The sequence below is a fragment of the Danio rerio genome, chromosome 1 (assembly GCF_052040795.2).
Source record: "Danio rerio strain M-AB ecotype USA chromosome 1, GRCz13ab, whole genome shotgun sequence".
Taxonomy (NCBI): domain Eukaryota; kingdom Metazoa; phylum Chordata; class Actinopteri; order Cypriniformes; family Danionidae; genus Danio; species Danio rerio.
Genome location: NC_141021.1, coordinates 36,905,899 through 36,918,660, shown reverse-complemented (window position 1 = coordinate 36,918,660; position 12,762 = coordinate 36,905,899). Strand labels below are relative to the sequence as shown.

At 34.1% G+C, this 12,762-nt stretch overlaps 1 protein-coding gene across 3 annotated transcripts in view; it reads right to left on the bottom strand.

The window, feature by feature from the left end:
- The window catches only part of epha6 (eph receptor A6), a 237,470-nt gene continuing 224,708 nt past the window's right edge, over positions 1-12,762 (bottom strand). The window contains exons 14-18 of one of the 3 annotated variants that reach the window (XM_087237326.1): positions 7,898-8,062; positions 6,320-6,513; positions 4,819-4,968; positions 4,316-4,424; positions 1-1,205 (exon numbers count right to left, since the gene is read on the bottom strand). In XM_087237326.1, the coding sequence (XP_087093452.1) occupies positions 1,170-1,205; positions 4,316-4,424; positions 4,819-4,968; positions 6,320-6,513; positions 7,898-8,062 (654 nt within the window). In that variant the 3' untranslated portion in view covers positions 1-1,169. Of the gene's footprint in view, positions 1,206-4,309; positions 4,425-4,818; positions 4,969-6,319; positions 6,514-7,897; positions 8,063-12,762 lie in introns of those variants that run through there. The other 2 variants (XM_087237327.1, XM_087237328.1) reach the window with 2 other exon arrangements.

Below are 12,762 nucleotides of genomic sequence, written 5' to 3'. Positions count from 1 at the left end.
TATCTGTTATCATTTATTTTTACAAACATTCAACCTATATCACCTTTATCTCTCAGTACTCTTTATAAATTATAAAAAATAATGTACAATTAGTTTACTATGAACAATACATTATGACCTGATTACCCAGAGTTTTTCCTTGCCCTGCTTGAAGTAAGCACACGGTTTCTCTTGCGCTTCAGACATTTGCACATTGCAACTTGAAGTACAGTGTGAAGTGGTCTCTATGTCCCGAACATATGTGTTCAGACACAAAGAGCCATGCGGTCGAAGAATGGGGGTATATATATATATATATCAGCTAATGAACATGGTACAGTATTGTGCGTTTGTAAGTCTGGAAGAAGCGAAGGAGACTGCAAATGAGCATGTTGAAGTAATGTATGTAGACCTGCAGTGTTGGGGAAAAAACCAAAACAAATTCTTGCCAACATGCAGAGTGCTATACTGTCATGCTCTCTTTATGAGAACATTTTACTGCAAAACTGTCACCTCGATGATTCTCCACTGACAATAGTTTCATAGTCGCAAGGCAAACTGATAACATATCAGAGGTGTGTATAGATACTGTACACCATAGTAGACTGAACAAAAGTGTGCAGTTCTCAAATCTCTCTCGGAGTGGATTTGTATAAGTTTGTTCAATTTGACTGTGGTGCACAGACGTAAGAAAATGGCTTTCAGTCTTCTGAAAGGTCAGACTTTTACCACCTCGCTGACAGCCTGAGGAAGTCAATGGTTTTGTGTGGCTTTTTTTTTTCAACAGAGCAAGATAAAGCTCTTCACTCCCTACCTTGGCTCTTTTCTTGGTTTTCTAAAGACTGCACATATTGCTTAGAAAACGAACTCAATAAAACGCAACCCAAACGAAACAAAGTCGCACGTACATATAAATATCAGGATAAATATCAGATGTGATAAACAATGTATAATAGCCATTTAAAGCTGAAGACATTCAACGGATCCGTTAGTCTCTCCATTCAGAGGCTCAGGAGGAAGCTTGATGAATAAACCAGAAAAATCTCTTAAGACACATAATTTAATACATTAAAATAGCAAATATACTATTTAGAGTTCTCAGAGTTTGGAGTCCAGTCAATCACAGAACTTGCAGGATGATTGACAGATGACATCTTCATTACAACAGACTGCTGCCATTGTTTCATTGCCTACTGTGGTTCCTCCGGGTAAATGGTCCAATTTTCCTGTTAGACACAATAAAAAAAGGGTGTTAAGCAGATTTCTCCCTTGGAAATGGCTTTAAAATGTACTGTTTGTGTAGGAAGTTTTCTGTAGAGTTTGGTTAAAACAAGATTTCTGTAAGGTATGTCTTGTTCTTTAACAGTCCACCCAAAAACTACAGCCATCATGTCATGTTGTAATTATTGCCCACATGATCATCAAAATGCAATGTTTTCAGAAGTATGTGCAGTTTAAGCATATAAAAGATACCCCATATAAGTCCCTCCAGGATTTTACAGGGACACTTTATACTTATTTTGTATCGTTCCAATTTACTACCCTTTTGTTATGCTAGCGGCTGTTTTTGCCCCATTGACATCCATTATAATATTTTTTTTAATTGCAAAGGCATGAACACCATATAATTATGCAGTCTTGGTTGTTGGGGGTTTTCCCAGTTGGAACAAGGTACAATTTTTTACTGTTGGTCACCATTAACCTATTAGGGCTGTGCAAAAAAGATTCTGGCTTTTACATGGAGTTCTATGAAATGAAACAACAAATTATAGTGTTCATGCATAAATACACGTACTATGTTCTGAAAGCTGAGGTTATTATTTTTATTTGGGTTGGGTTGGAGTCGGGGGGATCATGCGGGGCCCCCTTATCGCGCGGGGCCCACCCGCCGTGCGTGCCCGTCTGCTACGACACTGGTAGCTCCCTGAGTACAACAGTTTGATGTCACTAATACAGAAAGCATTGCACATTTAATGAAAAATATGTGCATTTTTTTAAATAATGAAAATCTGGGTTTTCTACTACATATTTCAGTAACAGAAATCCTTTACATTATTTTAAGCCATTAAAATCTTAATACCTGGGGATCTTTTTTAATTTTTAAAAATTTCTCCAATGAGATTTCATAGTTTAAACCTCAAGAAAGTGTGCATTTGTTTTAGAGGTATAAGTTTATAAGTGTATTACCGCATCCCAAATAGCACACTATGCACTTAATATAACATAATATATGAGCTTAGTGAACCCTAACGCTTTTTTTACTAACCAAAAAATTATTTCCTAGACAAAATTTAATGATTGCCAAAATAGTGAAATATATGACCAAACTACTAGTACCTGCCATGAACATAGCCGCATTCACCATTAGGAGGTGGCATATTCGCTCATGTATGAGAACTTTGCTTGCACAATCCAAAATATGAATATGTATGTATGTGTACTGTATGTGTTTTCATACGGCAGGCACTTTTTTCCAGGGGTTTCAGTACAGCGTAACCGCTACTACGTCATCGGGTGGGCGTGGCCTATCTGTGAATTTGCATAGGTCACGGATCATGCGCAGATTGTGAAAACAGCCGTTTTGATTCAGATACCTGTACGTATTCGCAGGGGTTTCGTGTCCAATACCTTTTATATGCAGTACAAAATAGCTGTCCTGATTGCAGGTGTTCCATGTGAAGTCAGTGTATGTTATATTAAACAAATTAACTTAAGATACCTCTCAGATTACATTAATACTGTTATAACTTAAGATACCTGTCCCGATCCCACGGCTTTTGTGTCAAATACTTTATATATCATATACAGTAACATCAGATACCTGTCCTGATGCCAGGGGTTTCATGTATAATTACTTTTATATTAGTTAACATCAGATACGTGTCCTGATCCCAGGTGTTTCATGTATGATCACTTTTATATACAGTAACATCAGATACCTGTCCTGATCTCAGGGGTTTCATGTATGATCACTTTTATATTAGTTAACATCAGATACCTGTCCTGATACCAGGGGTTTCATGTATGATCACTTTTATATTATATACAGTAACATCAGATACCTGTCCTGATCTCAGGGGTTTCATGTATGATCACTTTTATATTATATACATTAACATCAGATACCTGTCCTGATACCAGGGGTTTCATGTATGATCACTTTTATATACAGTAACATCAGATACCTGTCCTGATCCCAGGTGTTTCATGTATGATCACTTTTATATACAGTAACATCAGATACCTGTCCTGATCCCAGGGGTTTCATGTATGATCACTTTTATATACAGTAACATCAGATACCTGTCCTGATCCCAGGGGTTTCATGTATGATCACTTTTATATTAGTTAACATCAGATACCTGTCCTGATCCCAGGTGTTTCATGTATGATCACTTTTATATATATTAACATCAGATACCTGTCCTGATCCCAGGGGTTTCATGTATGATCACTTTTATATTAGTTAACATCAGATACCTGTCCTGATCCCAGGTGTTTCATGTATGATCACTTTTATATTAGTTAACATCAGATACCTGTCCTGATCCCAGGTGTTTCATGTATGATCACTTTTATATGTATTAACATCAAATACCTGTCCTGATCCCAGGTGTTTCATGTATGATCACTTTTATATTATATACAGTAACATCAGATACCTGTCCTGATCTCAGGGGTTTCATGTATGATCACTTTTATATTATATACAGTAACATCAGATACCTGTCCTGATCTCAGGGGTTTCATGTATGATCACTTTTATATTAGTTAACATCAGATGCCTGTCCTGATCCCAGGTGTTTTGTGTATGATGACTTTAAATAAAAATAGAAAATAAATATGAGTTATGTTAGTTAACTAAGATCGAGAAAGAAAAATTAACCACGATTTATTACAGAAAATGTGGTATTTATTTGTTTAAACATGACTGAATACCATATTTTAAACTACAAAAACACGGTTAATCTTACCACAACCATTATTATTTGGTTTAAAATGGAAGTACAAAAGCCCAGAGACAGTAAAACGGAGTAATACGGATTAAAACGAGGTCAGCTGTATTTGCTAATGAAATCTTTAAAATATAACATTATAACAACAAAAAACCTGTATGATTGTTTTTTCCTTCGTTATCCACCGCGGTAGGTTCTTTATCCATAATCATCCTGTTTGAAATGACCGCGCTAAAAAAGAACCTGTACTGCGCATGATCGGTGACCTCTCAGTATTGTTTTTTTTTTTAAGCGGGCGTTTCCCAAACACAGACCGAGCCACGCCCATTTTACGTCGTGGTAATGAAACCCCTGGAATTTAGTGCATGCCGTTTTCATACATGGAAGCCACTCTGCTGAACGTGGAGGAACTGCAGTCGTAGTGCTTGTATGCTGCTCACTATCCTCCTCTGGTGGCCAATCAGAGACACTCCAATTCTTCTTACATCACTGTTGACAAAACATAACAGGTGAAACATCTGAAACGGACTGCATGAGAATAAAAGGGAAAATATAATTATATTTATTTTGCTAGGCCATTCACTCCTGTTAATCATTCATTTTTCAATTTACTCATTTGAACTTTTAAAACAAAATTGATGAACTTGTATGGGATTTTTTGTAACGGATTTTTGTAATTTAAAATTCCAAAAGCCTATATCTCTTTATCTAAATATAAACAACTGGGGTTCCTTTAAATGTTCTTGTTCAGGTACCTTTGATTATTTGAACTAAAATAAACCTGCACCTACTACTGAGGGTATTCAATCATAGCTCATGAGAGGTAAATGGAGTGTAAAATACAAAAGGCAATACAGAGAACTTGATGCAGAAGTAGACTTACTCAATGGTCATGGTGGATATGGAGTCCAGGGTTGTGTATCCTGCTGCAATGAAGTTGTTCTTGTATTGACTCATTTTGATGGAATCTAACCAATCACCGATAGATATGAAGAGAGGGTAGTCTGGCAGATCCTCGGGGGATTCTGGGAAGCTGTTTAAATACACAACAAACACTGTATGTAAAACAACAACAGTTTTGGCAAGATGAAATTCATTTAGCAACTGCAAGCATGAACTGGAGGCAAACCTACAGTTGTTTTCTCATACGCCTCAAGATTTTGGGTTATTCAGCTTTTCAATAAGAGTCTTGTTTATCAGACTAATATAAAGAAAACATCCAAAATACACGTTTCATTTATAACACATATTTTTAAAGGCAGTTTTCTCAAAATTGTATTTTTTTTCCCTGCACTGAGCCATAAATGTCCACTTAAGTTGCAATTCATTCATTCATTCATTCATTCATTCATTCATTCATTCATTTATTCATTCATTCATTCATTCATTCATTCATTCACCTTATTGCAGTATTTTCTGTATTATTTAATCTATAACCTAAAACCTTTAAAACGAATATGTTAAAAATTATATGCACAATAAAATAAAAGAACAAACAAACAAATACAAATATTGAACCTGACTTCATCAAATGTTCAGATTTATATGCTAGAATTGTATGGACATTTGCACATTTAAATATGCCTATTTTTAATATTTAAATGTATAGTTTTAGAAACCTGTAATGCAAATAAAAAAGAAAAAAAAAAGGAAAAGAAAGTATGCAACTGTTTATATAATCAAGCAACTGGGGAATTATGCAGATAACTATTGTTTTGTTTGTTTGTTTTTTCTCTTGCCGTAAAGACATTTCACACCGTTATGTACACAACTTGTTTCAGTGTTTATTTCTGTTAAGTTTTGTCATTCTTTGTCATGGCCCATCTCCTTAGTTATCCAGCTTGTTGTTATAGTTATTATTTGTCACCAGCCCTCGTCTTGCTCATAAAGTATCTGTCAACATTGGGATGTGAAAATAAGGTAAAAAAAATCCCCAAATGACTAAATACGTTAATCTGGAGAACTTTCATTGTAAATAAACAGTTAAAACAGCCAGTAATATGTTTTTAATAGTTTTGTTTGTTTGTTTTAATATTACTATTATATACAAAAGATAGAATAAATAGTATGCATTAGAAAAAGCTGCAAATAAATTAGTTTATTAAACAGTTTAGACTATTAATATTATTAGCTATTATAAAAAAAAATCAAATTATCAAATCTCATTTACATTTTACATTTTGATAAAAGAGCAGCAAATTAAGCTTTCATTTAGATTTTTTTTTGTTCTGCTTTTGTTTTGTTAATTGATTGATATGTTTTAATGCTGTGTTTGAATCCGCCCAATCATCTGCACTACACCATAGACCAGGACACACACATAGGAACGTCTACTAATCAATGAAAGTTTCAATTCGAAGATGTTGTTGTGATGCTGTTCATACCTATTTACATCCTCCACCAGTGTGAGGAGGCTGCTGGGATTGCGTATGAGCTTGTCGAGGAAGCTGACCACGTCATTAAAGTGTGGTCTCCGGCTGCGTTCCTTCTGCCAGCAGAGCAGCATGAGCTGGTGCAGGGCCACGGGGCAGCCCATGGGTGCAGGGAGCCTGTAGCCCTCCTCTATAGACAGAATCACCTGCAAAACAACACACACAAGCTTACTGGGATATACATTATAGGCCAGTTTGTTACTAGTTGCACATGCAGTATTAGGGATTCATTCCATCAGTGGCATGTAGTACTGTAAACAGTTAGAGCTATTATTATATATATATTAGAAATATATATTATTATTTTTTTTTTCTTTTCTCATATATCTCAAATCTATATATAGATTTTTTTTCTCAGAAAGCAAAGGTTTCCTCCTTGAACACCTCTCATGCAAGTTAAACTTGTGCAGTCTCTGTCTGATTGTAGAGGCAGGCACTTTCACATCAACAGTACCTAGAGCCTGCTGTAGGTCTCGTGAATTAGAACTTTAATTTAAATAAAAGTTATGTTTTCAGTTTTAATTGTTTGGTTACAATACCTAATCTTTCAGTATTGTTAAAATTGAGATTAAATAACCATATATTAAAATGCCTTACAAAATACCCAGGCTTTCATAGGGTGTCCTATTTTTTCATATGACTATATGTTTTCTTAGAAAAACGGTGATGCTTTCATTTCTTTTTTTTTTTTTACCTGTTGTATGTATAATAATCTTATTATATTAATAAAACATCAACAGGTATTGCATTATAAAGGATAACACACAGTTGAAGTCAAAATTAATAGGCCTTCTGTGATTTTTTTTTTTTTCTTTTTAAAATATTTCCCTAATTATGTTTCATGAGGCAAGGACAATTTCACAGTATTTCCTATAATATTATTTTATTTTATTTTGTTTTGAAGAGTCTTATTTTTATTTTGGCTAGAATAAAGGCAAACATAAAAATAAATAAATAAACGAACGAACGAACGAATGAACAAACGAATGAACAAATAAATAAATAAATAAAAATAAATAAATAAATAAATAAATAAAATTTTTGGTTATATATTTTATAAGGACAATATTATTAGTCTCAAAGACTATTCAGTATCTTTCAAAAGATAGTATTTTATACAATTAGAAAAGGAATTACTGGAAATTACTTATTAAACTGTTGAAAATATTGAGAATCTTTCTGTTAAACAGCACTTGCTAAATATTTTAAAATAAAAAAAACAATGTCAGGAGGACTAATCAGTAATTTTGACTTTAATTGTATTTGCTGTAAATGACAACATGTACTTTAATTTGGGAAGAAATGTCATCTGTAATTTACAAAATAAAATAAAAATGAAATAATTTTCCAGTAGTCTCTTTGTTTCCATACAGAATACAGTTATCAGAATACAGTTACTTCTGTTATTGCAGTTACTGTACAATAAAAACCTAAGATTAGATTGAATAAACTTATCAATATTTCAGACCAGCCTATAGCATAGCCCCTTTTTGGCCGTCTAAAATAAAATCAGTCCCAAAAGTCACTTACATCTTGATTGGACATCTCCCAGTAGGGCCGTTCCCCATAAGACATCACTTCCCACATGACAATGCCATAACTCCACGCATCACTGGCTGAGGAAAACTTCCTGTATGCAATGGCCTCCGGAGCTGTCCAGCGGATGGGGATTTTACCCCCCTGGCAAAACAAAACCTTCTCTTTTTATTATAATCCATTTGTTAACATGAAACATTTTTTCAGGTCCAAGCCTCTAATTGAGTTTCTGATCACAGTTTATTTATTCTTCTCATACATTCAACTCAATCTTTTACAAAATGATTGTTTACAACAGTTTCTCTACAAACATTACAAATCATATTTTTAATAGTATTACAGCCAGCGTTGGGTGTAATTAGCTACAAAGTAACTCGTTTCTGTAATTTAACTATTTATCCACTCAAAAAGTAAAGTAAGAGATTACCACTTATTTTTAAATAATTATATTAGTTCATTTTAATGTACTTGACTTAATACATAAATTCCACAGTTCTGTATACATTTATTTAGAGAAGAAGAGTAATTTAATTTTATTATTAAATTTTATATTTATTTGTTATACAAATGTATTTTGGAGAAAATTTCTGTTTAAACTATGTTACATCTGTTAAACAGTTGCATGTGCTTGATAAACAATCAACAATGATTTAAATAAGAAATTAGTGAGTGACAACTTACAGTATATTGTTTATGAAATGGTTCATGTTTTTATATTATGTACTTTTGTTATTTTGTTTGTTTTAATCAAGCTTAAAGGTCACACTTATCAGAAGTTATCTAGTTTTTATTTTTTAGTCTATGCATTGAGGTTTATGAGAATTTTGAGTAGTATTGAGTCAAGTTATTATTTATTGAGAACTGAGAATTAATTACTTTTGAAGTAACTTACCCAACAACACTGATAACAGCACATTGTGAGTGTAAGTATATTACCATCATAAGACTTACATTACATTAGACTTACATTAGGAAACCTTTTATAAAATGATTTTTTAAAATTTATTTTTAGGAGTACTAAATCTATTTTTTAGTTCAAGAATTAATGTTCACATTTAAAGTAGAACTACAGTAGATCTAATTTTTAATGACAATTTACAGCACACAGACAAACACTGAATATACATATTTAATCATTATCAGTTGGACATATATTTATATATATACTAGCCCAGGCCCGGATTGGCTAATCGGGAGGACCGGGAGAATTCCCGGTGGGCCTGTCCGTTTTTTGGTCATGAGGGCCGGTATCCCTAGCTCTAGAATCTGTTGCTCTCAGCAGTCACACTTTTTAAATTTATTTATTTATTTACTTGACCACAGCCTTTTTATTCATTATTTTACCGCAGCTCTACTCTTTTTTATCTATTTTCTCGCTGAGTCACTACTCAATGAACAGCTGTTGTGGTTCAGTGGATAGCATGTTATTTTACGATGCCGCAGACCCGGGTTCGATCCTCGTCTGAGTAATTTATTTTTTTCATTTTTATTGTTTAGACATATAATACTGTTAGGGTTGTTAAACATTTGAAGTTATAAAGCAGCTGTTTTCTCAAAAAAAAGACGTGATAGTGTCATTAGAAACTGATTTGGAAATGACCTTATTTAAATATAGTCAGTCGTGAACTGAGGTGGGCCGATCTGAGGCTTGAAACTCCAGGGCTGAAAAGGAGTCCCACTCCGGCCCTGTACTAGCCACTTTATTGGGTACACCTTACAGATACCAGGTTGGACCCCTCTTTGCCTTCAGAACGGCCTAATTCTTTGTAGCATAAATAGCAACAAGGTACTGGAAAATTTCCTCAGTAGTCTCAGTTTCCTGTCCTTAGCAGTGGCATGTTGTGCATTCAGAGATGCTCTTTAGCATCTCGGTTGTAACGAGTGGTTATTTGAGTTACTCTTGTCACTTAACTCACCTTTCTTAACAATCACCTTCTGATGCTCGGTTTGAACTGCAGCAGATCATCCTGACCATGTCTACATGCCTAAATGCATTGAATTGCTGTCATGTGATTGACTGATTAGAAATTTGCGTTAATGAGCTGTTGGACAGCTGTACCTAACAAAGTGGCCAGCCAGTGTATAATATATTGTAATTATTTATTGATACTTAAATTATATTTGAATATTATATTCAAATAGTTTTGAATAACGTTAGTAATGACTTAGAGGGGTGGTCCAGAATGTATTTTTAAGGCTTGGTTGTGTTTATATGATGCAAATGTGTTCATGCTTCATTTGTAGAAAATCACGTTATTTTTTCATATATTGTCACATTAGAATTATAAGGTTCTGTCTGACATTTCATGTCAAAATTTAGTAATTGACATTCTTATTAAATGACACTTATTTACATTATGGGATGTTTTTTATAAGTTGTTTACATTTTAAGACTTTTTATTTAAAAAAAAACAAAAAAAAAAAAACAAATGTTACACACATACTGTTTGCTATGGAATGCAAACTCTAATGCTTAATATTACAAAATCATTGAGAACGCAGATAGAACCTTATAATTCCAAGGTGATGATATCGTTGATTATATACAGCTACACTGCTAACATGAAAACGACTGTCATATTTTCTAGTTTATCTGAAAAGCCTGCCCTCAAGAGACTCTGATTGGTCAGCTAACATTATGTGCTGTGATTCGCAGATCGGCTCCACGTCACCAGTAAAGCGTCATGCCTCCACAAGCATGTGCTTTGCCTTAGCTGTGTAAATAGTGTCAGTCAGAGTAGCTGTTAGCAGTATCTGTTTGAACCTTAATCATACAGAAAATGAAAAGGATGAACCCTCATACCTGCACTCTAAAATACAATCTGACAAGTGTCAGAAACAAGTAAAAATAGGGTGACTCCTTTAAGAGTGAATCGCCATTTTATGTATGTGTGTGCGTATGTGTGTAAACAGTCTGTAGATACATGTAACACAAGAACCGCATGAGTATGGGACCAATGTTTATTTTTCCTTTTCTTTGATGCTCGAATTAAGTTCTTTTTTCTGTAATATACAGTGATGCTGTTGACAGGAGAATGAAGCGTAAGATGTGATATGCGACTCTTGCGTGCTGCAACACGAGTTAGGATCTACTATCTTGTATTTTTTTACCTAACTCAACATGTTACATGTCTATCACATATATTTGGAATAAGCATCTGTAAGTAATATGAAATGTTCACATATCTTTTGCGAGTTTGTTATCAGAGATGTGGAACGCAGGGAAAGCATCCGCATAGAGAGACACTGCATTGCTGATAACGATTGTGGCTGTTTACAGCAGTTTGACTAATAAATATGAATTTGTAGCTAAATTGTTAACAGTGCCAAACAGCATTTCCCATTGTTTACATCCTTGCCACAACATAGCGTTAACGCTAGACACAGTGCATGTAATAGATCAATTTTACCAAATAAAAATACTCACATGTTGTGGCTCACAATCTACAGCTTCTGCTTGTTGAAGCAGCTCCTTTGGGGAGGTTTTAGCCGAATCCAGCACTGAACTGGGTGAGATTCTGGAAGCTATCCTTTGTCAAATGCTAGCTATATAAACTTTTATAATTCTCTGGAACATAATTAAAGTTTAATTGTAAGCACTTCTGTATTTGTGTCGTGTTCTTTGGAAGCCCAAATACAGAAACAGAAGCAGCTCTGTGGAAATAGCAGCGTTTGGATGGCATTTGAGCTATCTCTGCTATAACGCCCCTTTGCTGAGCAGGATGTGTGCGCATGGTAAATGCGTGTAACTGGAAACCCTTGTGATCTCACTAGCTGGATGTATTTTTTTGTAGTCCCCAATGTTGTCGCTGTAGGTTTTGCTAAGCTAACTCTGTAAAAGCCGATGTCTCACTTTGCATTGACCTTCAAACCTATTACATTCAGAGATTCTGTTCACACAGCTACATTATTACACATCAACTAAAGTTTAAAACATGATATCGTAGTGGACCACCCCTTCAATAAAAATGTACAATTAAATTAACACACATTTGTTTTCTTTAATATATACAGCAAAGCTTTTGAGCTGTTTGTAAATGTTGGTTTATTTCTGTCTTGTAGGTGTATTTAAATTTATTTTTATTATATTTTTGATAATGATATCTCTTAATCTCCAATAGAGAAGTTAACTGCAATGACTCTCTTTTGAGAAATGACTCAAATTGATGCACTCGCGTGTTGTGGATTAGCTGTTTGCTGCATAAGTCACACTTTCAGCTACATGTGGTCCAGAAAAAAAATAGTTTTAAACCCAGAGTTGATAGAGAATCTTTATATCAAGCAAACCAATTAACCTGAACTAAACTAGGTTGGATTTGTTAGGCTTTGGCAATCCAAAACTTACTCTGCAACCTGGAGTTTGTTCAACTTTTTTGTACAGCATGCCTCTCATCCAATTAAAAAAAAAAAAAAAAAAAAAAAAACCCTTAGATTATCAGAACTCAGAAACATCTGCCCTTACTTGATTTCTCTCAACATGAGGACAGAAGAGCTGCCAGTCAATCAATTGATCTATACATTTTGAAAAAAATAAATACCTCAGATAATTTCCTAATAAGTAAAAAAAAAATGTTTCTAGAAAACTACTTTACAAGTATATATAAGAAAAAATTTAATCAGATTACATAACTTGTACATTACTTACATTACAGTACAGTACACATTACTTGCAATTCAATACCCCCAACACTGCCAGCAACCAATCACTTTGTGCTTTTCTAGCCAATTAAAATTAATTCTGATTGCTTTTTGCATAATGTTAGATAGTTTTCTTGGAATGCAATAGTTTGTGCCACCCTAAAACCCTGTATTAAAAAGTTCAGATGTATTCAGACCCACTTAGCATCTTATTATGACAC